The sequence below is a fragment of the Zychaea mexicana genome (genome assembly GCF_025766255.1).
Source record: "Zychaea mexicana strain RSA 1403 chromosome Unknown BDB00scaffold_40, whole genome shotgun sequence".
NCBI lineage: Eukaryota > Fungi > Mucoromycota > Mucoromycetes > Mucorales > Lichtheimiaceae > Zychaea > Zychaea mexicana.
In genome coordinates this window covers 241,947-267,462 of record NW_026516703.1, presented here as the reverse complement: position 1 = coordinate 267,462, position 25,516 = coordinate 241,947, and the positions used below count along the sequence as shown (strand labels likewise).

Below are 25,516 nucleotides of genomic sequence, written 5' to 3'. Positions count from 1 at the left end.
TGGATCATTTAGCTGCTCTTCCAGACTGCAACACAAATGATAATTGCAAGAATTAATACAACACTGAAACCAATGGACATGATACGGTTCAGTTTTTGCCACCGTTCAGCCATTTTGCCGCCACGTTCACGCGGCCTCCGCGGCCACACTGCGCCAACCCACCAAAGAGGCGGACATATGAATCCAATGATGAATAGTAAGGCACCCACAGAATATATGCCATCTTCATCGTGCTTGGTGACCCACCAAGGAGCCGGTAAGCCATTGCTCTCGGTGGCATTGTAATCGTATCCTTGGTACCAGTCCGAGTTGTGCTTGACAGAAGCTTGCTGCATATGCTGTTTTTTCTTTGTGTCCAGGTCCTTGGCGAGTGCTGTCCAAAACGTTGCCAGGTTCTCGTCGCCGTCGTTGTCATAGTGCTTTGAGTTACGCAAAGTCGAGTCCGAATGCTTGTTGTGGACAACCCCAGTGTTGCTAGGTTGCTGCTGTTGTTTCAACGATCCTTCGGATAGTCGATTATGGAGCACAGGGCCGTACTCTGTTTCAATGAATCGATTGAACGACGAATCGTTGTTGGGATCTGAATGTTTGAATACGACGGCATTGGGTGGCAAGGGCGAAATCAGGGGCGAGTAGCGTTTCTCGTCATCTGGTACAGTGGTTTCTGTACTTGGTCGAGGTGGAGGTGTAAATTCACCCGTGTCGTTCGAGTGTGGCGTGGTGGATCGCTGCTGGTTGATTAAACTTTCAGTAATTTGTTTCTGCCAATCTGACGGTTGCTGTGCCATTAGTTTCAAATGGGCCAATAAAAAGAAAGCGTGTGAGTTACAGGAACAAGAAAAAAAAAAGATGAAGGCTGGGTCCACGACCCCTCTCCGCCACAAGAAGAGGAATATTAGTTAGAGTATCACAAGAAACGAGTTATTGACCATTTAATAAATGGCCTTTATTTCCATGCTCATCCCGCGATGTGTGCTTCGCTTTTCATCGACAGAGTCGTTCACACAAGAGAGACGATGCATTCCTCATTGTTTCTTCTCCAGCTGATCAGCTGCATAATCCATCATCTGCAGGGATGAGCAAACGTTTGCGCCCCCCTTACTTTTCTCTGTGTGTATTCGACAATTGTGTATGTATTTCGGATCATGCAATAATGATTCGTAAAAGAAGAAAAAAAACTATGTCTGTGCGTATATATGATATGTACAACATCTTCTTGCTGTTGTGCTGTTGCATGGTTGTGTGCGTGTTGGTGTTGGTGTATATGATGCGTTCGAAATGTGTATATGCATTCTTCCCTTTCCGTTCCTTTGTGCTTTCTGCTGTTGCTCAGAATTTACTGACTGCCACAGCATCCTTGAGCAGCAGCAGCCTTTCCCTTTCGGTTTTTGCGATGGCTTCCCTTGGCCTTTTTGATGGAGTCGTTATCGCCCAACTCGGTATCCTTGGTGATACGAAGCTCTACAAAAAGTAAACATTGCTTCCATGAGCTTCCATTTCGCCCTTTAAAGACACGTACGTCCTCCCGGTTGTGATAAGAAAAACTTACTGTACATGTCGTCGCTTCCTTGCGCAACGCCTTGAACAACATTCTTTCTTAATAACGAAGTAACTTGGTCGGCCAATTTCAGTTTCTACAAAGCCGTCCCTGGGTGAGTATTTTTTCCATTACAGCCCCACTCGCCTTGTTGTCTTCGTACCTCTTCCAGGACATCGACATTTGTCTCGTCCTTGTTCTGCATGAATCGCGAATGAGTTTCCTTCTTAGCAGCTATAGGAAGTCAGTCAGTCTCAAAAGTTCACTGACTATGGCTATCGAATCGCTAGTTGCAAAACAAACGTACCTTGAATTGCTCGAATATCCTCTATGAAAAAACGCACACAAGTTTTATTAAATATCGGGTGTTGGAAACAAACAGACCAGGGAGTATGAGCATACCTCCAAAAACTTCACGCTGTGTTCTCAGTAGAGTTCGGTAGGCAGCAATGACCGCCTGTCGTGAGGGAGAAGAAGCAGAGGCCGCTGCAGACATTGGACGGTGTCGACAAAAAAGTGTAATAAACGAAGGTCAAAGTCTTGTTGAAAGAACGAAACTCTGTTTTCGAGTAGGTGGTTCGATAAAATGGTTTTGCAGTGGAACTGGAACGTGACTTGCCCGTGGGGGCTGTCGGCCCGAAGTGCCGGACTAGTCTTGTATTTTTCTTTTTTCTCTCTCCACACACGCCTAAAAGACACATGCATCCACTGAAGCCTCCGCAACACATACGCAAGAGCAGATATGCCGCTTTCACAGAACGAACACAAAAACAAAGAATAGGAATTGAATGGCGTAATCTAGACGATTTCTTCTTTCTCATATGCGGGATGAAAACTCGAATAATGAATTATACAGGGATTGTGTTTGTTATGATTGAGAGACTTTTATATGTTATATAAGGTGTGCTGGTGCTTTAGATAAAAAGTTTACTGGCCACCCATTTCCTTGGCGATCTGCTCGGAACGCTTGATGACATCGCTGATATCGCCCTGCATGTAGAAGGCGGTTTCGGGAAGAGCATCGTGCTTGCCGTCCAAGATTTCCTTGAAGGAGCGGATGGTATCCTGGAGCTTGACGAGACGACCCTCGTAACCAGTGAAGACCTGGGCGACAGCGAAGGGCTGCGACAAGAAACGCTGGATCTTACGGGCACGCTCGACAACCAACTTGTCTTCTTCGGACAATTCATCCATACCCAAAATGGCAATGATATCCTGCAATGACTTGTAGTTCTGGAGGATTTGCTGGACACCGGTGGCAACAGCGTAGTGCTCGTCACCGACGATACGGGGATCCAAGATACGCGACTTGGAATCAAGGGGATCGACAGCGGGGTAGATACCCAATTCGGCAATTGAACGCGACAAGACAGTGGTGGCGTCCAAATGGGCGAAGGTGGTGGCGGGGGCAGGATCGGTCAAATCATCAGCGGGCACGTAGACGGCCTGAACAGAGGTAATGGAACCGTTCTTGGTGGTGGTAATACGCTCTTGCATACCACCCATGTCGGTGGAGAGAGTGGGCTGGTAACCGACAGCGGAGGGGATACGACCCAACAGGGCAGACACCTCAGAACCGGCCTGGGTGAAACGGAAAATGTTGTCAATGAAGAGCAACACATCCTGGCCTTCTTCGTCACGGAAGTATTCGGCAATGGTCAAACCGGTCAAGGCAACACGGGCACGGGCTCCTGGGGGCTCGTTCATCTGACCGAAGACCAAGGCACACTTGGATTCGCCTTCGAGCTTGATGACACCGGTGGAAATCATTTCGTGGTACAAATCGTTACCCTCACGAGTACGCTCACCGACACCACAGAAGATTGAGTAACCACCGTGGGCCTTGGCAATGTTGTTGATCAATTCCTGAATCAACACAGTCTTGCCGACACCGGCACCACCGAAAAGACCAATCTTACCACCACGGGCGTAGGGGGCAAGCAAGTCGACGACCTTGATACCGGTCTCCAAGATTTCGGGAGTGGGCGATTGGTCAACGAACTCGGGGGCTTCGGCGTGGATGGGACGCGAGCTCTTGGACTTGATGGGACCACGCTCGTCAATGGGCTCACCAATGACGTTGATGATACGGCCCAAGACTTCGCTACCGACGGGAATGGTGATGGGAGCACCAGTGTCGATGACCTTTTGGCCACGGACAAGACCTGATGATAACATTAATTATTATCTTCAGTAACCATAACAACACCCTTCATCATCATCATCACCACCATCACCATCATCATCATCGTAGCAACTTAAGCTGATTGTGTCCAAGCAATATCCAAACAACTTACCCTCAGTACCGTCCATAGCAATGGTACGGACAGTGTTTTCACCCAAGTGCTGGGCAACTTCGAGGACCAAACGACCACCAGAGTGATCCTGGACTTCCAAAGCGTTCAAGATAGCGGGAAGGTTCTCCTGCTCGAACTGGACATCGACGACGGCACCAATGACCGAACTAATACCATTAGAAACAGAATAAGAAATGAGTATACTCGAGGCCTTGAGCGTTTTACTGTGTGCTGCTATTGTCGAAACTACTGCTACGGATGGTTTTTTTAACAAAACAAACGTACCGAATCTGACCAGCGGTGGCAGCCTCAGAGGCATAGCCGCGAGCTAATGTTTTTTTTTTTGCAAAAAAAAGATTTTGTCAAACAGCAATTAATAATTTTGGAAAATTATGACAAGAGGGTCCCAAAATCTCGGAAATATCGGTTTTTTCGTTACCCTTCAAGGCAATAGTCTGGGTGGCGGCACGAGAGACAAGACGAGCATTGGCTCTCTGTGCACGAAGGACGTTGGTAGGGACCTTTCCAAAAGCGCGTGCAAAGTACATTTCGACGGAGCAAAGCAAAGCAAAAAAAAAACGCGCCCTGGGTCAACTCCCAAAACCAAACAAATTGGAAGAATAGTCACACGCAGCAGTGACGTTGCCATCTTTTACACTACCCGACGAAAAGAGAAAGCCCGTTCTTGCTAATCAGGCCCCGCCCCACAGACATATATTTCGCAGTTATGCCGCTATGCTCCTCCCTTCCTCCTGAAATCTATACTCTGATTGCAGCGCATCTCGGTCTCGGCGACGTCTATGCTTGTGTCTTTGTCTGCAAAGAGTGGTATCAAAACTTTGTGCCTACACTATACACTTCGTTGAATGTAAGACAGTTTCGACCCGATGCCTATAACAGTGTTCGACTGTCATCGCCGTTGTTGGGTCCAGCCGTTCGCGAACTGTCTATCGACGAAGGCGTCTTGACCGATGGTGCAATAAAGAGCTTTGGCACAGTATGTCCGCACATCACATCCCTGTATTTTCACTGGCTATACGGAATAAGCAGTAGAACATCTTCGCGTCGTTTGAAAAACAACATCGATCCACACTACTCTTCTCACTCGTGCATACCCTTGTTAAAGTCGATCCACGCAACAACACAGCTCCAACGTTTAATGCTCTGTTGCTTTGGAGTAACCGCAACCGATGATATCGCCAACTCTCCTTCCTATAAGATCGAGTTCCTCAATCAAACCTTGTGTCACACGCCTAATTTACGCTCACTATCCTTAATTGGCGTATTGCCAACACTGCGCGCTACGGATTTGGATGTCATCCATTCGCACTGTCCGCAATTATCCGAACTAAAACTGACCGGTGCAAATGCGCTTTTGACTGGCGGTAGTGCCGACCAAGGCGTTGATACGGGATATCCACACATGAGAAGAATTGCGCTCGTTTACCCTTCAGGGTGGTCTAGGATTGCGGATTGGTTGTATGGCTTGTCTCGTCGTTATCCAAATCTCCAAGTTTTGGATCTCGAAGACTCGGCTCGAGGATCCATAATTCCTCGCACTGACAATGCAGTGCTCGAACAAGCTTTCTCTGCTTTTGCTAGCCAACATTGCAACAGTCTTGAAAAAGTGCGGCTTGTTCACTTGAATATACTCTGTTTCCAGGTCTATCGATCTTTTCTGGCTCCACTGTCCAAGTTACGCGATCTGACTCTGCATGACCGCAAGTCTATGGATATCGGCGAGCTGCTGGACACGCTATCGCCTCCGATGTCCCACAACTGCAACAACAGCCTTGTGTCCCTGGATACACACCAGTCCTCATCACGTGGTCCGGCTACCGTGCTCTCAGGCCGCTGCATAGCATTCCTGACGACACTCAATATTGATATGACAAACAAGGACTTTCATTTTGAAAATCTACTCGACAGCTGCAACTCTATAAAGGAGCTTACAATAACGCATGGCAACCTGTCCTTTACAGCAACAACACCAGCAATACAATGTCGTGCATCGACAACACTTAATCAACTGCGACTGAAAAGGACACGTCTTCCATGCAACAGCATCACCCTCATTCTCTCACATTGTCCGAAACTACGCTCTTTAGAGCTTAATGTTTGCGGCATCTATGCGTCAGACGAATCACGCGAGATTCGACTAAATTTCTCAGCTGCGCCTATCTTGGAATCTGTCAGTTTGATGAACACTAGCGTCAATTTTAACCTCAAGAAGAAATCCAAAAACCAACAGTGGGATCATATATCCATTTACGCATTCTCCTGTGGCTCTACAACTTTAAACATCAAAGCGCCTGCTCGCAAAAAACGTCGCTGCGACCCACATTCCGAGAACCGACGCTGGTATTTCATACCGTACTGGCAATATAACTCAAACTGTACACACTTTGATGTCGATCCCAACGAGCAACTTTTCGTTGTAAATCCGGTTTCAATGAGAGAGTTGGAAGCAAAGCAAATGGAGAAAGTGATTGGACAGAAAAATGAATGGCATCCGGAACGCTATCCTCAGATCCTTAACGATCAACACTTTCCCAATTCAAGGCCGGCTGGTTATATGTTCATATCGTGCGGACCTAAATTGAAATATTTGCGCATTAACGGACGAAGACTGCGCAAAGCTTGTTGACACGGTGTGTGATTCAAAGCAATACATTCAAGAACACCTAAATAAACTTCATGCGCAGCTCAGACCTGTTTTAATTCAATGTTCCAAACCGACCGCGTCTTTTATTTACACTTGTGCTATCATGTGGCAGCAAAAATACGCGTTTGCTATTGTACGAGCAGTAAACGGGTTTCGGAATTAACGTGCCTGAGAAACGATAGCAACTGTTTCAAAGATGTCTACTTTGATGAAATTTAGCTATAATCCATCCAAAGCATACATGCTACATGCAGCGGGTGTGCTTTTAAAGGATGAAGAGCGGAAGTGCACATTAATAGCTCATTTATACCATGCAAGTGTATGAAGTACACAACGTTACTATACATAATGCACGTTGTAGTATCATTACATAAACATAACTCAACACTGAATTTCTTTATTTTTGGTCATGTCTATGGTCGAGAATACAATGTTTCGCATTTACATACAGTAAAGCATGTTGGGACAGAAAGGGACAACAAATGATCATGCTTGTTCATCATCCTTTTATCTGGACCGCGCACATCTTAATCTCTGTACACCACTTACCCACTTGACGCTCGAAGCGCTTGCTAACGAAATTTCGACTTACAGAAAGGAGCAGCACAGACATTAACATATTGCCCAGCCTCCTTTGTTTAAAAGATTTACTCGTTGACTCGCTCCTCATCCCGCTTGATCGGTTCTAAAATCCTTGAAATATACGTTGTACCAGTCCCTGATTAAAGTATTCTTGTCGTTGGCGAGATAGAGTGAGAGCCTTAAATTTATATCTGTCAATTTAGCAGTAATGCGACAAAGCACTACAAGAATATTGCTATAAGACTATCGAACAATACATACTGTATATATGACTAGCTCATTGGACACCATGAAGTTCTTGTTACTCTATCACATTGCATCCACAGTATCCTGGCTCAATATATCAATCTGGTTAATAAAATGCCGGGCTTGCAACCGCTGTAGCGTCCGGCTCTGCGGCTAATCATGATGATATGAAAAATTTTACCGAAGCGGCGACGATGACGATGCTCAAAACGATCAAACAACACAGCATATCTACCAAGCATCTCAATTGTCATTAAGTGCGTGAAATACCATGTCAAAAAACAATTACTTTAAAAAAGAAAACACAAGTGTACCATCATTCTTTATAAAAGTAGCCCAAGCTCTTTATATTTCAGTGTTGAATGTGATGTGCAAAAAAATAAAAATATGCTATTGTATCACACTGCAACGATTATTGTTATTGTTTCACTTAAATTATATATATCGTGACCAAACATCAATTTCTCTTTCTTTAATTTCTACTAAACCGCATTCATACAAAATATATTCATTTCATTTTTTGACGATGGAAACCAGTTAAAAAGAAAGCAAAAAGAAGAGGAAAAGATAACTTAACTTCGTCTATACGATGCTGTTCACCGGCCCGTCACTAGAATACCTCATTACCATATATGCCTGTCAAAAACCCATTTACCATGGTATGATTATGCTGAGTATACAAGCTGAGGCGAAAGATCGCGTAATTGTTGTGTGCATAAGGTGCTGTCTGCAACATTGACGGAGACTGACTGTTGATTACATATTTAGGTAGACATTTGCCGAAGTAAGAAGGGTCGACAATTAGGCTGAATCTGAGAATTATGGTGGAGTCATATATACAGCTGATAACTGATGTAGTAGCTGTGAACGAAAGAATGATGACGACGATGATGATGATATACAGGCGCGCAAGCTATTACTGTTATTACTGCTGCTGCCGCATTGTGCTGTGCTGAAAGTATTAGGGTCAAGCACGGGCTGAACTGTGTGTGCAAAACGTCAAAAGAATTGAGACGGGAATAAACAACATTGCTGGAACGTGTGTGTGTTTTCGTATTTTGTTCTTCTTTTCATTCGACAATAACTGGAACACATTGTAAAATAGCGATTTGGCTGGAATTGCCGAGATTGATGATGTGTGATGGTTTGTGCTAGGCCGATATTTGTAGCAGTATTGGTAGTGATAGTAGCTAATAAGGTGATCTGGGGCGAGGTGGGTAAGGGTCGTATCTTGGCGGGGGAGGACGACGGTCATAACGATCATAACGGTCGTAGCCACGGTCGTAACCACGATCATAACCTCGGTCATAGCCACGATCAAAACGGTCACGCTCGAATCCTCGGTCATATCTTGGGGGATCATAACGATCCATGTACGATCGGTCATAGTAACGATCATATCTTGGATCACCGCCACGGGGTGGTCTAGCTTCATAACGAGGATGATCATAGTAAGAACGAGGTCCAAAACGGTCTACAAACCGCGCTGAATTCGAGGCGATACAGCGACGAACCATGAGCAATCACAGCTGTTGTCTGATAGCGTCTAACACAGGACGGACATATCCCTTAATAAAAAAAACTTTTTCCAATACTTACGTCCGCCACCACCGCGTTTAGGAGGACCGTAGTAACGACCAGGAGTGGGTGTACGCGGTCGCGATCGTCTGGCCTATACAATTTCAACACAGACGAGTTTAATCAAACAATAGTTGCAATTCTTTGTCTTGTCTCTCTTATCATTATTTTGAGGAGAGGGCTGCAAAATGTACCTTTTCAACAGTGACAAGACGACCGTCGAGTTCAGTGCCATTGATACTGCTGATCGCTCTATCTGCATCATCGGATGAAGCCATGCGGATAAAGCCAAAGCCACGCGACTCGCGGGAGTGAGGATCATACATCACTTCAGCTTTTTGGATCTAATATAAGTTTGAAAGAGTGAGTTTCAGAAACTTGACATAATAGCATCACGTTACTTTTTTTGCAGATTATTACCTTGCCGTACTTGCTAAAGAGTTCCTCAAGATCGGCACTGTTTGTTCTCAATGTGAGACCAGTGATGAAAAGATTGTCACCAGGATTTAGGTCCTCACTGCTGCGCCTGATTGACAATGAAAAGAAGGAAAAAGACATTAGAGCCAGCATAAACAGACATGCACACAAAACACTTTGATTATTCGATCACTGTTCAATCATCTGCAGAAATCAAAAAACAACTGCTTACGAAGGTTCTCTGGATCGTGAACGACTACGGTATCGGCTTTCGGTATGACGCACAGGGGACCGCGACCGAGAGCGGCTGCGCGGGCTTCGTGCTCTGTCATCTGAAAAGCGTTGCTCACCTTGAAGAACAAAGCAAAAATACTTAGTTTGTCGGATCACTATCATAATCACGCTACACTATCATCTTTCTTTTGTTCTCTTACCACTGTTTTCAACTTCACTCATTTTGTGTTGGAGGGGAAAAGGAAGTGTGTGTGGGTTCGAATGACTGGGCGGTGAAAAATAAGTTTTGTAGGTTCAATGTCCGGTCACCGAGCCAACCGGCAGCTCAATTCAAAAACACCCCTGAATATATGCAAATATCGGCCAATATCACCCATTAGCTAGGACCGTGCAGTTACCTACCATCAAGTACTCTTTGTTATAGCTATTAATAAGTACAGCAAAAGGGGGTGAATGTGCTGGTGCTAATGGTGGTGTGGGGCAAGTAAGAGAGAATTTCTTTGTCTGTGCCCAAAGGGGTGATTACACGTCTGAAAGAAAGACAAGGTTATGTAGCGGTCTACAGGATGTTACGTCCACAAAAAAAGCGGTGCGTTCACCAGCTTTACCATCAGTAGCATCTTTCTAGTTGTTTTGCTATGTGAAAAGCATTTTCTAGCTTCCTAACACTGCATCTATACGGCGAGCTTTATGTTTCGAATACTTTTATTTTTCCAGGTTTTATATTCACCATTGACAAATCGAATGTTCAATAGGTTATGTTTCGACCGACCACACAGAAAGCTTAGTATACGGAAAGCACGTATGATACCAGCGCGATAGAACATTATACCCGGGTAAAAGAAGCCTAATAACGCAAGCTGTATGTGTCTATCATCAACTTCTGACAGTAACTCATGTTTGTCTATACTCTTATCCACGGCTAAAATCGTTACTTTTTATATGGTCTGCAGGTCGTGAGACTTGCATACTTAGAGAAGTACCATACGTCAGCAGCCTTAAGTTTATTGTTTTCATTAGTAGAAATCTGTTACCAACACTGCTTTCTTACCTGCTAACATACATGTACAAGCTGTACTAGAAAATAAGAGGTCGAGGATGCTGGCTTCCAGATTTGCGGAATGATCCAAGCATTCAGCTATATTATGATTGCACACTATATCCTGGCTATACACCTGAATCGTTTCCATTATTCAGATATGCAATAATAACCGTTAGTAAGCAGACTTATAGTCAACTTAGATGCAAATAAGGCACACACGCTGTTGGTACAGTAACTCTTAAACGGAGTTTTTTCAACAACAAGAAAGTAAGCGGTATGGAAGTTTCATGCGTTGTCTACAGTAGTGGGTAAAACGAAAAGGTTGGTATTGAGCGATATATCATTCTACACTCGTTTCTTACTTCCTTTTTACATGCAGTCTTTATTTCTTCGTGTATTATCCTTCTTCTGTCAATGGCAGACGTCTCTCTGCTGTTGCTTGAATTGTACCGTTCTTACTTGTTGTAAGTCACCTACTTGTCGCTCGAGGCGTTTGCAAACAAGCATAAACAAGCACATTTGCACACTCGAAATGTCGATAGAACTTAGCAAGTGATCATCTGTTTCACACCCTTTGGCGCCAGTAGACTTTAGCACAATTGAACGCGGACTTATCGCTGACATTTACATCATCAACGCACAACAAGAGAAACCCGACATTCTTAGACATTTATCACCGTGTGAGCTTATGCAAGAAATGTTAGTACTGCTTCTGCGTTCAGAATTCAATACTGTACACGTGTGATTGTCGGTACTACCTGGGATCCGCCCTTCGTTTCATGTACCAGAGCGACTCAAGAGAGGTAATTATCTTCGTTTTGATGCTATGATTTTTATATTAGTTTTTAACGTACTGTCTGCTTATTCAGTCACGTTGCTGTCGCGTCCTCGTCCTCGCCCTCCACTTCCTTCGCCCTCCCTACCACTGCCATTACCACTGCCGATACTCCTTCTACCTCGACTGCCTCTCCCTTCTCCGTTCCCGACCCGTCTCCTTCATCATCCTTGTCGACTCAGCAGCAACAGCCACGTACTACTAGAAAGCGTAAAAACTCAGGATATGCACCTAGTAGTCGTTAAATGTGTCCTTTGCTAAGGTACATGCCTGTAGATGCATATCCCCTATAAATACATTTCTTTTTTTACCTATAATTATAGTAATGGGTATGATTTTATTGTGTCTGCTCGTTGACCACTGATGGTTACACCAAAATACTAAATAGGTATTGGGGATACTACACTGAGTTCAAAAGAAAGTTCGCGAGGATTGCGCGGATTGCGCGGATTGCGCGGATTTTTTTCCCGTGGTGTTGCTGCTTATCTTTATCTATTATGATGCTGCCCAATGTTGCCTTTGCATGAAAGACTTTTCCGTAGATTTATTTTTATCTGGTCAAAGAAGATGGAATTCAAATTTTGAAGTGCCCACGTATCAAGAAGTCGCGTATAATAATAGCGTGCGGTTTTTTTTCAATTTATAGGAATGCCATTGTCAATAGTTCCACATTTGCTACAAAAATCCATCTAGCTGCGCTTTTTGGTATCTCTCTAACAATGACCGACCGAACTAGACTTTACACTCGAGCGACCCGTCGGATGACTAGTCAAACGAACAGCCGCATCACTGTTCGAAACTGGTCCCACTGGAGGACTGTTATCTATTGCTACATAGCAAGCCTGGAGTGCCTGGACCAGAATTAACGGGTCAACATCTGGTTCGCACGATCGCTCAATTCTTGTACATATCTGGCAAGCCAGAGATTACTGGTATGCATTTTTTGTCTGCAAACGGTCATATTCTCCACGCTGCAAAATCCCGTCCTGACTATATTCAAAGGATAGCCTATGCTACACGTGCGCGCTGCCACTCGAATCCTGCCCGCTGCCACTACGAATCCTGCCCGCTGTCACTACGAATCCTGCCCGTCGTGTTGTTCATGACAGATACCAACAATTCACCGAGTAAAAACACCCCACACGCTAAGAACTCTTCCGCGGCAACTAACTTGTTTTAAGGCTTTGCCAGGAAACAAGCACCATGGCAAAATCTTTTTACCAAACTCAAATAGTTTGAAAAAGTACTAGGTATAAAGATTCCCTCACCGATTTCGTTCAAAACTACAAATAGTACGCTAGCAAAAAAACCGGTGAAGGAGAGATGAAGATTGCCATCGGGACGATTGCGCAAAGTGGGAAACAGCAAACAGCGAAAATAGATTCTGAACTTCTGCAGAAGCGCGTTAGTTGTAGAGCCACTTTATTTTAATGAGCAGGCGAAACAAAGTAATAGCTTTATAGCTCTTTGACCATAGTAATATTAGGAAGTTTTGGGGGAGATTCTGAAGCTGAAGAGCAACGTGCTGAAAGGCTCAATACTTGAAGACATTACGAGCAGTAGGCAGCAATTCCACAGTCAAGATTATTCAAACATCAGAGACAACCAAGTATATCAGAAACGCGTAAGTTAGATTGTATTCAGATATTCTAAACGTTTCTTGCTGGCTTGGTTCATCGTTCTGGCGAAGTTCCTGCTGATGAAAATGAAGATCATCGGTGGCTATCAAGGCAAATTTGAACACAAGTACAAACTTGAGTCTATCAGCTTGTCATGCGAGCAGACAGAAGATATCTCTTGAAACAAAAAGGTAATTCGTGTAAGTTGTTACACTTCTATGAGTACTATGAGAAACAGTCATTGTATTTTACTAAAACATCTCTACGGCAACCCAAGATGTAATTATACTGAAGTCAAATCTACTTGGTGACAGATTGGCGAGCACATTTGTTAGAAGCTTTTTAAGCGGCGTGGTACTCACTCTGATGCGGAAGTAAAGGTGGATATTGCCACGCTTTCGCCTGTATGTAATTGACAAGAACTATGTATGTAGAGCCTTCGATTTTCATCTGTCAGTTCAGTGGTAATGCGACAATGCATTACAAGTGTGTTGCTACGAAAATTCTGAACAACAACATACGCAACATCTTATATGTTAAGCTCTGTGGACGATGTCGGACTGCGCCAAGCTAAATAAAACTCGGTGTGTTGCTCAAACAGCATGAAGTACTCATGCCACATTGCATCCAGACAGTATCCTGGCACAATGTATTAATGTGGTTGGTCCAGAGCAGATTACAAAGTCGATTTTAGTGAGGTAGTTTTTCATGAATGTCTGTCCGGATGAAATGAATAATGCCTGGTGTGCTAATGTTGCTCTTGATGATACATACGGAGCTTTGACATTGATGACAGAAGTCAATGGGCTGCTTGGTTGATATCCTACGTTGTTTGTTCGTCTTGAGCATCGTCGTCATTATCAACATAATAAACTTGGCCTGTATCATGATAATTAGCCACAGCAATACAGAAAAGAGTTCAGACTGTATGGATGCTTAATGATTGATAGCAAAAGCTTTATGTTACTTTTAGCACGTTGCACTTGGTGGTTTGCCGAATAATACATTCTTGGTCATTGAAAACTACTCAAGGATGGACAATAGATGCGTTGAATCAATTGTCGCCAACAGACTCTTGCAGCACATTTATTAGAAAGTGATAGGATATGCTAAATCATCAAAAACGTATTTTAGGTCGAGAACAAGTGTTTCGACTAGTATATCATGTGAGTGCTCAATGAAGCTTGAAGGAGGATCGACGTTGCCAGCTTTGTAAAGTATTGCATATAAACAAAAACCCAGACGAATGATGGTATCCGTAATTCATAAAAGTAGACTCGCACAAAAAAATTATGTAATGCCATGTAATAGCAAAAAGACCAGTGCCAAACCATATTTATCAAAGTTTTATCTCACCAAAAAAAGTCAAGCAGGCAATTTATTATTGGCATGTACCAAATGTAACAGCTGAATCCACATGATAACCATAAATGGGTTTATTGTTAACCGACCGGAAGATTCCGGGGTTCTGGCAAAAAGTTTGACGTCAAGGTGGGGTGGATCTTGAGCGGATCGAGGTGCAGATTTGAGGCGGATTATTTGCGGCAAATCAGGCGGATTTTTTGTGGCGGCTGCATTACAGTTTCTTTGGGATGACTTTGGGAGAAAAGTTGTTCAATATCAATAGGTTTTTGAAGCCCAAGGCCCTCCACTTTTTGGAATCAACTGCTCTGTCTGGGATGTAAATAGTCGTGGGGGTATATGTTATAAAGCTCGCTGTTCCAAATATGTAAGTATGTTACATACTTCGTCAGGTGTTACCGCATTTTCCATCGGCTTTCCTTTTAAAACCTTCTTTTCATAAATAGATTGATGATTGATAAATCCGTTGATGATTGTATAGGTGTCCGCGGAACCGCCCTACCTTGCCTCGTTTAATGACAGCCAAGATGACCTGGATAAGAATGGGCGTACACTGCATTTGGTGAAGGCGATTTGATTGAAGGTTTTTCGGGGAATAGGGACAAATACAAGAAAGCGCTCCTGCTGTTGCCCCTCTTTTTCTATACGACTCTAAACCTAAAACTTTAAAGTGCCCAATTTTTTTTTTATTTTACGATGGCGATCCGAGCTTTATTGTACTAAAGGCGATGGTAAAGCTCTTTTCATATGGAACACAAGGATGTGCCCCATATATTGCAATTATGTAACCGCTAAACAACAATCCCAGGGACCACGTATCTTATATAGCAGATCCCCTATGTGAAGAAACTGGTATGACATATTGCTTGCATCAAACAAGCGCACATTGCATGAATTGCTTTGTCAAGTTCCGATTTTTAGTGTGTGAGAGAGAAGAAAAAAGGCAGTGTTTACAAAGCAGTCTCTTGCAGCCGCTGTATGTTAGTAGTTGTTGGGTCTCCGAATGCACGGAACTTTTATATACGGATGAATGAGCAACTGTAATCAATTATCTCGAGAGTGTCAACAAGAAAGGGGGGGATGGGGGGTTAGGGATGTGTGGAAGAGAAGGAGCGGTTAGCACAGGCTCTTCAGTGCGGATTTGTCGGAACATTAAGGGAAATTTCATGCCCATGAGAAAAAAAACGCAATAGGAAGCGCGTGTTCGAGGATGACAAGGATCGCGGGAATCTTCAGGGCTCAGTGTATATAAACGGCGTCGAACGCCAACATGCTCCTGCTCATCATTAAATCTTCTTAACTCGTTCTCTGCATCAACAACAAAAATGGCTGTCAAGGTTTACAAAGATTCGGAAGCTGATCTCTCCATCATCCAGAACAAGCGCGTAACCTTTGTTGGTTTCGGCAACCAAGGTATGGTATAGTCTTGCTCGCCATAAACGATGGGTGAAGTTGCTATTGCTGTGTAGATTCCCTTTTATCTCATACTTCCTCATGATCATCATATAGGCTCTGCTCAAGCACAGAACTTGCGCGACTCTGGTGTCAAGAATATCACCATCGGCAACCGTGACGACGTAAGTACTCGTGGCAGAGGAGGGGTTTCATTAATATGCATAGAGCGATAAGAACAATGTGAACGGGAGGCTATATACTCACCCACCCAAAATGCATTTTCATATACGTAACAGGAATACAAGCCCAGAGCTGTCGAGGCCGGATTCACGGTCAAGAGCATCAGCGAGTCCGTCAAGGACGCTGAAGTCATCTTCCTTCTTATTCCCGATGAGGTCCAGCACCAGGTCTGGAAGGAGCAAATCAAGGATAACCTTGCAGACAACGCCACCCTTGTTGTCGCCTCTGGTTACGCCGTTGCCTTTGATCTTTTGGATATCCCTCCCACCATGAGCGTTGTCATGGCTGCCCCACGCATGATTGGCCCTGGTGTCCGTGACCGCTATGTTGCCAAGGAGCCCTACCCTTGCTTTGTCTCTGTCGAGAAGGATCCCAATAGCAACGCATTGCCTATCGTCCTTTCCGTTGCTCGCGCAATTGGTGCTACCTTGGGCGGTGCAGTAGAGTCCTCGTGCCGTGAAGAAGCTGGTATCGATCTCTTTGCCGAGCAGGCACTCTGGCCCGCTATCAACACGTAAGTAATATATGCTTGGGAAAAAGGGGAGCGAGTAGGGATGTGAGCTTTTCTCACGGGGGGCGGGCGGCATAACGAGTATCATATATGAAAAGAGTCAACTAACAATCTATTTGAATAAACAGCTGCTTCCGCGAAGCCTTCAACACCCTCAAGGCCGCTGGTTTCTCTGATGAAGCTATCTTGCACGACATGTACCTCTCCAAGGAGCCCTCTGAAGTCTTTGAGCGTGCTGCCACTGTCGGCTTCTTCCGTCAGCTCAAGTTCCACTCGCCCACTTCCCAGTTCGGTCAGCTCCGTGGTACCATGGCAAACGACGGCACTGCTATGCGCGCCAAGTTCGAAAAGGTTTTGCACCAGGACATCTTGTCTGGTGAATTCGCCAAGTTCTGGTCCGGTGCTTTTACCTCGGGCACCTCCGACCTTGAAGAGCTCTGGAAGAAGTCTGAGGAGGACCCTATCTCCCAGGCTGAAAAGAGAATCGGCCTCCATGACTAAAAAAAAGTGTATTTTTATCATCTATGTTATAACGCTTATTGGGATCCATACAAACACACACACACGCACACTTGTCCATTTTCGCTGGAGCACTAACTTCTAGAATACTTTTTCTTTCCCTTTCTCATAATAAAACATGCAATTGTATCATTTCACTCTGGAACGATCGTGCTTTCCTGTCATGTCTCTGACCAACCATTCATCAAGGCTACAGTGCTTGTATGTTTTATTATAGTTTGTCTATTTGTATGTTGGTTCAATAGTATTAAATTAAAGGGAGTGGAGCAATTACAGAGAACTTTCAATAATCCTGGGACGTATTTACATAGTGTAGGTTGGTAACGGTAGCATGCAGCCAAACAGCTTATTAGTGGTCCTAGTTGCCGACTTGATGATGATGAGGGTTTGCACCATGATAGCCATTAGCACCTGTTTGAGGTTGTGGTTGAGGTTGTGGTTGCTGCTGCTGCTGCTGTGGTGATGGTAAATGTGTATACTGTCGTTGTTGCTGTTGCGCTGATGGGTGCTGCGACTGCTGTGGCTGAGAGTGCTGCTGATGTGAATGCTGCGACTGTGGATATTGATGCTGGTTCTGTGGGTGTGGCTGTATCTGCGGAAGGGGTCGTGGCTGAGATGGTGGCTGCGGCTGATGCACCTGAGGCGGCGGTGCCGGACGAATGCTTTGCGGGTACATACTATGGGATACTTGAGGCAGTAGAGGTGGGAGCACTGGAGGACGTCCGTTACCATTCGCAAAATTTGAAGGCAACATGGGTTTCAATATAGGAAACACGGGCGATGGACGCCGCTCGGAATTAGTTGAAGCTGCTGTGGCTGTTGGAGGGGGTGGTGGCCGTTGCGTCCAGGGTTGCATCGCTGGCGATGGAGCTGCTTGGAGCGGCAGGATGTGGCCGTTGAAGTTTGTTGTAGCAGGTGGCCGTGAAGATACAGGAACACTTGATGTGGGTACGTGCTCGATCTTTGTTCTTTTGAGCTCCACGTTCTGTGGTGCTCCGTCATCCTCAAACCCATCAACATTCACTTCTTGCGATTCCTTTTCTTGACAAGGCCGGCAAAAGAAGACAGCTTTGTTGAGCGCCTCTTCATCCTCCGGAATCTGTCTAGCCTTCTGCAGACATTCAATATGCTGCCAAGTGCCACAGCGTTCACACGCAATCATTGGGCTTCCGTCATCCTAAATATTGTATTTTGCCAATGCACAACTTAGTGAGCCATGAACAGGAGTGGATCTGATGAAAGCAGACATGATAGTGGACTGCACTTACGATATTATGGCCAGATACACCACATACACAGTCAAATGACCAAGCATCTTCTTCCTCGACCTTCTTATTCTTTGGTTTGCGACCACGCTTCTTTCCACCAGGAGCTTTCTTTGCCGCAGCCTTGCTTTCTGCCAGTGCTTTGCGTCGCTCAGCTTCCTCTTGAGCATGTTCACGCTGTTCCAGACGCCGCTCTCGGTCCTTGACTCGGTCTTCTCTAGCCTTTGCTTCTTTAACTTTCAGTTCTTCTTCCCGCTTACGTGCCATCTCTTCACGTCTGGACGACTTTCGAGAGGCTTCTCCCTGTAGTACTTTCGCTACTTGCTGTTCCTGCTCTAAAGCTGCCAACTCCTTGTACATGATCCGAGAACTGCGCTTTCTATTGGCAAGAGCCTCCTTCTTCTTCAGTTCATCTTCGTGTTCCCGCATGACGGGTACCACTTTAGGTAGTACGTCGTTGACGAGCAAGTCATAAAAGCGTTGTTCGTCAAGATTGTTGCTATTTTCGTATTTTTGGGGGAATTTGTTCCAATCATGTTTGGTCAGACAAACCTATCACAATTCCCATTGAGCAAAACTTGCGAATTCATGCCTTTTTATCAATTGCACTAGTAGCTTATATACAAAACTTACCAGCTTCCATGGTACCCAGTTTTCTATTTCCTCTTCTTCCTCTTCTGCCTCATCAGCTTTAGCGGAGCTATGTCGTGAACTGCGTCGAGTGCCTTTAGGTCTAGGACGCGGTTTCCGTGCGTTCTTCTTTTGGGACTTTTTACGTTTTGGTTCGGGGGTTTCTTTATATAATCGATTGTCTAATGTGTATGTAGTTTTTTGTTGTTGTCAGTGAAAACAGATCAAATAGTACATTGCGTGCATCACATAATACCATTCACTTACCATCAAAAAGCCAAAACGAGCTTCCTTTAGCATCATAACCAATTGGTTCTACACGCTGGATATAGTTCAAATGCGGATAAGAACAAGTAATATGAAGAAGAAAGAGATATACCCATGATGATAAATGTCACTTACCCAGTGGACAGCATCTTCTTCGCTATCTAAGTGTTCTCTAAAGCTGTGCGCATCGTCTAGTTGCCACTGTAATTGAACAGTGATTAACAATGATAATCTCACGTTGTATACACAAGATATAAGCATTCGTCAGATAACTCACCTCGCACAAAATATATAGTAAGTGAACTTTTGTCGAGAGCGGCATCTCGAAAAAGTTCTTTAAAGCTCTCTTAGGAGTAGGTAAAGGCTTTTCATCGTTGGATGATTCGTCTTCTTTTGCTTGCTCATCTGCGGTTTGCTGTTCATCATCTTCTTGTTTCTCAGGAAGGAATGGGTTTGGTTCAATACCTCCACGTCGGTTGATTTCTTTCGAAAAGTACGTTTGCCATGTGTCGTTACTATGAGATAGAGACATGACGATAAATTTTCTTATTGAAAGCTAGCAACACGTTGATCCTGACTCACTTTATAAACCGGTTACGCGTCAGCAATCGCAACATGCGAATCACCAGTTCCTGAAGTCTGTATCCCTCCTCGCTCTTGAGAAGCATGGCTTCAAGATCCTATACATGGAGTTTTACATATCACAATTAGAGAACAAAGAAAAGGGAAGGAAAGTCTGATCAATCGCTTATACAACATTCCAATGGATAACAGATATAACAAGGGCCCAAACGAAAAAACTGCTTGTTCTCTAGAGGCTTCCCCACAAATTATGCAGCCAAGCACAGCTTTTTGTTGCACAAACATCAAGCAAATACAGAAATAACATAAAATAAAGCTAACCTCTGTCGCGAAAACATAACCATCATCGGATCGCTTGCTGACACGTGCGTTAATGTTGGATTGGTGGGCAAGGAAAGATGCTGGGTTATATGCTGCTGGCCATGGATGAAATGCTGATTGGAACGTGTGGAAGAACTGGGCGACGGAAGCAAATTCGATATTGTTTCGTAGCATATCGACGATCTGTTCCATGTTTTCCGTAGCCATGTTCTAAAACCCCAATTGACTACGATTGAACACGTTCTCGTTATATATAATTAGAGGGAGATCAGATCCGAATAGAAGAACGGGAAATTTTTTCCCAAAGATAAACGACAATGACAAAAAGGGGAAACGAAAAGGCTGCTTTGCGAAAGTGAAGGATATATGGTCTTCTTTTTTTTGCAGCAAGCGTACGCTGAAAGGGATATATAGTCGTAACTAGGTTTTTGTAGCACTGAAATGAAAGGTCCAAAACTTTTGGTTCCAGCGGAGTATGTGTAATTGATAAAATTGTTCCAAACCGACTGCAGTCTTCTTACTATATTTCCATGTCTTTCCAACAGCACTCTAGGATGAAAAAATTGGCAGCCATGGCGACGTCCTAACCATTCCTGATGCAATTGTTGGGTGCCATGACGACATTACTTTTATTATCGTTACTATAAGTACGTCACCACTGCGTTGACGATAGTGGATGCTTTATGTTTTTGCTTGGTTGAGTGATATACCTACAGTATCACAAATGACTGAAGTGAACAGCTTCAAAAATGAAACGTGTACTTGATTCGTTATTGATCCACCACCCTTTTTCAATATTGCAAAGCATGAATAAAAAATTCAAGAGTATAGTATCAAGAAGTATGTTTAAATAAACAATTAAGGCTGTTATTGGAGGCGAGTAGAAAATTTATACAAGTACGAAAGCTGTATGAAGCAACGTGATTTATAAGACTTGTTTTCTGCAAAGATCGCTCTAAGGGTTCAAGCGAAGTTCTGCTTTCTTGCCTTGGAAAGAGGAGAAATGCTGCTTCTCTCTGTCAACGCAATCTGTGCTACCATGTTGGTTCTGCATTTATATAACAGCGATCGATCGAATCTAGTCATACTGTATAGAACACCAATGATAACTAAGTGGTCGTGATTGTACCTAGTATTTTAAGCCAGGGTTGGACAAATGTGATAAGAGACTGTTTACAGTTACCGGTTATTGACCGCAACATGCATTATAAGTGAACCGTGTAAAGGTTGCACAGTATAACCCCTGGTTTGGTTTTTCACAATAAAAAGAATGACCTAGCAAGAGAACGAAGGACACTATTTTTTGACGTTTGGAAAAAATAGCTAACGGCCTATTCTTTAAGAAACAATGATTAGTACCGCCATTCATTAGAAACAACTAAGCTGAGTAGACGATATGATAATGGAAGCATGTTTAGCAAGAAATGAGTTGCTATGCGTGCAAAGAAGAAAACGCACGCCTTATCTTTATGATTTTATGTTTTGCAACCAACCTACTTTATTCAAACTCTTCTGTCACCTCAGTCCGAGGAGTTCACGTTGCCCGGATTCACGAGTTATTATTCGCTGTTCCATGGATCTATTATGCAGTCATGATTAAAGCGCCCTTCCGATGATTTTAAACTGCACTACCATGTGCTGAAATAAGAAATGCTCATTGACAAGTAACGCTTCCGGTCGAAAGATCCAAATTGGTGTTCGTGTAACGATCATGGCACTAGCACACACAACAAAAGAGACTTATAACAGATAGCCACAATCCAGCCCCTGGAAAAAAAAGTGCACCACAGATCGCCAAATGACATATAAGCAGGCTTAAATATTCGCGGCGCGGAAAAAAGCGATCGTGTAACGGAATCCTAGAAAATTGCACGAAAATGTTACGAAAAGCAATTGGAAGTACAATTGTGGGAGGGTCTGGTATCTTATACTCCTACATTCTGTCGTCTGCTGGCTGGATGTGCACTTGTGGTGATGATGGTATCGGCATGGTATGAGCGTCGATATCGTCCGCAGATGCAAGATCACCAAACCACTATAGTTTGCAGTCGTTGTTCAGTCAGCTTTTCTCTGAGCGTGTCATCGTTTATGCGCAGTTATAATCAGTTGCTGCAAACACCAGAAAAGTAAGTGTATTGAAGTATTCAACTGCCGTTCGCATTTATTAAGCTTTGATGATCACGTTGAAATGGTTGTTCCAGCGAATAGAGCAAGGTAGTTTTAAATCAATTACTTTTGCTTTTGCATTGAATTCATTTGAATCTATGACAAACCATCAAATGATAGAGGAGTAATGACGTGCGATTATATGCCTCCCACAACTCTGATTGCTTATTGAATACGTCGCTCCACACCGGTAGCAACGGTTCGCAAGTATGAGCAACACAAAGATTTACTCGGTGAGCGGAAGCACGGCAAAGAAACGGTATATGGTGCTCTTGTTGCAGACGGCTAGTACTTGCTGCTGCTGTATATGAGTTTGCATAACCGTAGCCAAAAGAGAGCAAGTTATGACACATTGTAAACCATTCGCTGATCATGCCCAGGTGGTCCCGTTGATGCGTTTGAGTCATTTAATGTTAGATCGCTGCTGGCAAGACTCGTTACTAGAGGGGAGCTGTTGTATTAATTTGATTGACGGAACCCTCTAGGTCGTATGTTCGACCATTGCCTTTGAAACAGAGAATTTTGGCTGATAAGATTACGATAACGAGATTTATGCAGTGGATAGGTTTGGGAATACCCAAAACTGAATGTTAACAATCAGTACACTTATTCAGGAGGCCATGGCGAATTCTCCCTGTAATAAAACAAAGTGTGTCGAGTGATTCTTTTTGGTAGTCTTTTGGTGATGTTTTCCTCATTCAATCTGTCGATGCAAGCCAAACAATTTGACCCGTCGTCAGTGTATATCTTGTCCTCTTTTACGTGTGCTTCTCGTTGATTGTACACATACCAGATTACTGTTAAAACTGGCACCAGCACTGACTGTCCAGACATAGAGAGTTTGACTTTGGAGCTACATGGATTACTGTATGATTATGCAAAGATCAAAGAGCGTGCGATTGCACAATAATCATGTGAGCAGCGAGTTTTCGCGAGCTCCGCGAAAACTGGTGGTGCAGAATTCGTCCAACACTGGTCTTAACAGACACAGGCCAATGATGTCGTATATGCATGTCATATTGCCTCAGATATCTCTCAACATACACAATCTGGATAAAAGATGGTAAAGATACAGTGTACACTGCTTACACGAAAAATCGCACTAGCCTTTATTGCCATTTGAGTGATACATTGGACGAAAGTTACCTGAATATACCCTCCGCAATTCTGCATTATGGTAATTAATCTTGTCCACGTGTGGCAAGCGAAAGGCACCAGATAGCATACTCAATTTTCTTGCTGCCTTTTTTCAGGAATTGTTGCCTGTTTGGGTACCATCATTATCGTTAAGATTTATGCAGAACGTCTGGTTTTGCCGTGAAAACGTTTATATAAACGCTGCGATGTTTTCTTTTGACTCGCCACAGAACATATTATCTATTTACCGCCTGCTGCCGTTAGTAACAGTCAAGTATTACATACCATGAAGTTCTCTTTTTTCTTGAATGCCCGCTTTGCTGGGTTGGTCGCCATTGGCAGCACTTTGCTTTCTCAGGTATCCGCTGCACCTACTCTTCTGTCAAGACAAGCCGATAGCTGCTCTGGTAATAATAATACATAGCGATAATTGAAACACTGTTTATAAAGCAACAACTACTATAACTATTTAAAGTACTAACAATGACAGGTGTATAAATTATAAATGTAGCCGATGCCATCTCGTGCAGCACCTCCAACGCTGATTCTTGTTGTGTCCCAGCCTATGGCTTGATGGTTCATGTGCAGCAGGTAATGCGAGTTGTAATCTGATAATCTAATTGCTCTTAAACAAAAGGCTCCATACCAATTAACTTTAATTGAATACCTAAAGTGGATTGAAGGCTATGGACCATCGGACGCCTTCACGATGCACGGCTTGTGGCCCGACACCTGTAGCGGCGGTATCCCGGGCGACGGTAACTCTGGATGTGATGCCTCTCGTAACTTTGATGATGTTGGTGAAATCATCCAAGGACTTGATTCGTCTCTTTACAATCAGATGAACACGTACTGGCCTTCTTACACAGGTAATGCAAATCTATGAGCTAATTACACATAGATCACAGAATAATGTGAATGGGGTACGATGTTTTCTGTTCAAATGCTAACCTGTTGCTTACTAAATCTCACAAAAATAAAGGCGATAACCCTTCGTTCTGGACGCACGAATGGAATAAGCATGGTATGTATGAGCTGCATATACGAACAAATGCGCTAAACTATATATGAAATGTCATAATATTCAAAAATTAGAATTCTTTTTTTATGCTTAACAGGCACGTGTGTTACCACTTTGGATCCCGAATGCTTCGGTGATGACTATCAAGAAAACGAAGATGTCGTCGGATACTTCCAAAAGACCCTGGATCTCCGTACCGAATACAACCTCTATGCAATTTTGAGCGATGCTGGCATCACACCAGGAGGAGAGTACACTGTCGCAGAGTTTGAAAGCGCAATTGAAAACTCCACGGGAGCCACTCCCAGAGTTACTTGCAGCAGCGGTGCTTTGGAAGAAATCTGGTTGTACTTTTATGTTGAAGGCAACGGTGAATATGTGCCAACCGATGCTTTTAGCGGCTCATCTTGCTCTGGCTCTATTGAATACCCTAACAAATAAATTAGATGTGTTTCTTTTATGTTGTATTCATTATCGTCTAATAAATAATATGCTACATATGTACATATACATCGTATGCGTTTATTCCCTTGATACAAGCCTGTTGCCTAGCGAGTAAGTACAAGACGTGTAAACCAGCTTGATATACATAATCATTTCCAGTAAGCTGAGGCAGCGATTATCGGCATATTGTGAGAATGCAGCTCTCAATAATGGAATATCAGGATCCAATGAGAAAGTGCAAACGGAATTTTGCTATGGACATATGGACTGCACTCAAGGTGAGAACGTACAAGCTAGCATACGTATAACATGCCATAATTCATCGTCTCTGTTAGGCTGAAGAGTGGATGTACGTCCTGCACCGTATCACATCACATCTCGAATGATACTTTCGCCGGAAACAACCATGAAAGAACACATAAAATGTATTAAAGTTCCGTTGGAGCCATCAAAGGACACAAGGTGACAGGCAGCAGGCTTTCTTAAAAAGCATACAACATCTTGGTACCACTCGGTGTCATTGCCACCTTGTGCCCAAAGATTAGGTGGAAGAAATTGCTACGGAGCCGGCTTACTGCATTGTTTTTGCTGTGGATGTTGATCG

At 43.7% G+C, this 25,516-nt stretch overlaps 8 protein-coding genes across 8 annotated transcripts; 4 read left to right on the top strand and 4 right to left on the bottom strand.

Moving 5' to 3' along the window:
• Window positions 1-8: 8 nt before the first annotated feature.
• Window positions 9-788, bottom strand: BDB00DRAFT_872781 (uncharacterized protein; the record flags this gene model as incomplete). The annotated part of the gene is made up of 1 exon (XM_053127002.1): window positions 9-788. The coding sequence occupies one exon, from the start codon at window positions 786-788 to the stop codon at window positions 9-11; it is 780 nt and encodes a 259-aa protein (XP_052979329.1).
• Window positions 789-1,336: 548 nt separating this feature from the next.
• Window positions 1,337-2,033, bottom strand: BDB00DRAFT_872780 (uncharacterized protein; the record flags this gene model as incomplete). The annotated part of the gene is made up of 5 exons (XM_053127001.1): window positions 1,337-1,461; window positions 1,550-1,634; window positions 1,701-1,771; window positions 1,845-1,865; window positions 1,940-2,033. 5 exons carry the CDS (start codon window positions 2,031-2,033, stop codon window positions 1,337-1,339), a joined length of 396 nt encoding a protein of 131 aa, XP_052979328.1.
• A 2,278-nt stretch (window positions 2,034-4,311) lies between these two features.
• Window positions 4,312-6,885, top strand: BDB00DRAFT_825275 (uncharacterized protein). The gene is made up of 2 exons (XM_053123661.1): window positions 4,312-4,355; window positions 4,496-6,885. The coding sequence occupies exon 2, from the start codon at window positions 4,562-4,564 to the stop codon at window positions 6,479-6,481; it is 1,920 nt and encodes a 639-aa protein (XP_052979327.1). The 5' UTR covers window positions 4,312-4,355; window positions 4,496-4,561; the 3' UTR covers window positions 6,482-6,885.
• A 1,929-nt stretch (window positions 6,886-8,814) lies between these two features.
• Window positions 8,815-9,856, bottom strand: BDB00DRAFT_407260 (uncharacterized protein). Its single transcript, XM_053117267.1, has 5 exons — window positions 9,757-9,856; window positions 9,555-9,672; window positions 9,326-9,431; window positions 9,100-9,249; window positions 8,815-8,999 (listed from the first exon to the last, which is right to left on the bottom strand). The coding sequence occupies exons 1-5, from the start codon at window positions 9,776-9,778 to the stop codon at window positions 8,874-8,876; spliced, it is 522 nt and encodes a 173-aa protein (XP_052979326.1). The 5' UTR covers window positions 9,779-9,856; the 3' UTR covers window positions 8,815-8,873.
• Window positions 9,857-11,012: 1,156 nt separating this feature from the next.
• On the top strand, window positions 11,013-11,678 carry BDB00DRAFT_788287 (uncharacterized protein; the record flags this gene model as incomplete). The annotated part of the gene is made up of 3 exons (XM_053120786.1): window positions 11,013-11,062; window positions 11,303-11,401; window positions 11,468-11,678. The coding sequence occupies 3 exons, from the start codon at window positions 11,013-11,015 to the stop codon at window positions 11,676-11,678; spliced, it is 360 nt and encodes a 119-aa protein (XP_052979325.1).
• A 4,061-nt stretch (window positions 11,679-15,739) lies between these two features.
• Window positions 15,740-17,061, top strand: BDB00DRAFT_764337 (IlvN-domain-containing protein; the record flags this gene model as incomplete). The annotated part of the gene is made up of 4 exons (XM_053119450.1): window positions 15,740-15,827; window positions 15,924-15,991; window positions 16,106-16,563; window positions 16,689-17,061. The coding sequence occupies 4 exons, from the start codon at window positions 15,740-15,742 to the stop codon at window positions 17,059-17,061; spliced, it is 987 nt and encodes a 328-aa protein (XP_052979324.1).
• A 376-nt stretch (window positions 17,062-17,437) lies between these two features.
• BDB00DRAFT_872775 (uncharacterized protein) lies at window positions 17,438-20,351 on the bottom strand (the record flags this gene model as incomplete). Its single annotated transcript, XM_053127000.1, has 8 exons — window positions 17,438-18,256; window positions 18,348-18,896; window positions 18,978-19,156; window positions 19,242-19,296; window positions 19,377-19,442; window positions 19,519-19,756; window positions 19,824-19,921; window positions 20,145-20,351. 8 exons carry the CDS (start codon window positions 20,349-20,351, stop codon window positions 17,438-17,440), a joined length of 2,211 nt encoding a protein of 736 aa, XP_052979323.1.
• Window positions 20,352-23,455: 3,104 nt separating this feature from the next.
• Window positions 23,456-25,093, top strand: BDB00DRAFT_825262 (RNase Sy). The gene is made up of 5 exons (XM_053123660.1): window positions 23,456-23,854; window positions 23,959-24,038; window positions 24,121-24,316; window positions 24,430-24,471; window positions 24,566-25,093. Exons 1-5 carry the CDS (start codon window positions 23,734-23,736, stop codon window positions 24,907-24,909), a joined length of 783 nt encoding a protein of 260 aa, XP_052979322.1. The 5' UTR covers window positions 23,456-23,733; the 3' UTR covers window positions 24,910-25,093.
• The last annotated feature ends 423 nt before the right edge of the window (window positions 25,094-25,516 follow it).

Excerpts from the sequence above, each read along its gene's own strand:
- BDB00DRAFT_825262 (XM_053123660.1), top strand. The coding sequence starts at position 23,734 with ATGAAGTTCTCTTTTTTCTTGAATGCCCGCTTTGCTGGGTTGGTCGCC. Across the intron at positions 23,855-23,958 it reads ACAAGCCGATAGCTGCTCTG|CCGATGCCATCTCGTGCAGC; the intron begins GTAATAATAATA and ends TTATAAATGTAG. Across the intron at positions 24,472-24,565 it reads GCACGAATGGAATAAGCATG|GCACGTGTGTTACCACTTTG; the intron begins GTATGTATGAGC and ends TATGCTTAACAG.
- BDB00DRAFT_407260 (XM_053117267.1), bottom strand. The coding sequence starts at position 9,778 with ATGAGTGAAGTTGAAAACAGTG. Across the intron at positions 9,432-9,554 it reads TCACGATCCAGAGAACCTTC|GCGCAGCAGTGAGGACCTAA; the intron begins GTAAGCAGTTGT and ends ATTGTCAATCAG. Across the intron at positions 9,000-9,099 it reads GTCTTGTCACTGTTGAAAAG|GCCAGACGATCGCGACCGCG; the intron begins GTACATTTTGCA and ends GAAATTGTATAG.
- BDB00DRAFT_825275 (XM_053123661.1), top strand. The coding sequence starts at position 4,562 with ATGCCGCTATGCTCCTCCCTTCCTCCTGAAATCTATACTCTGATTGCA.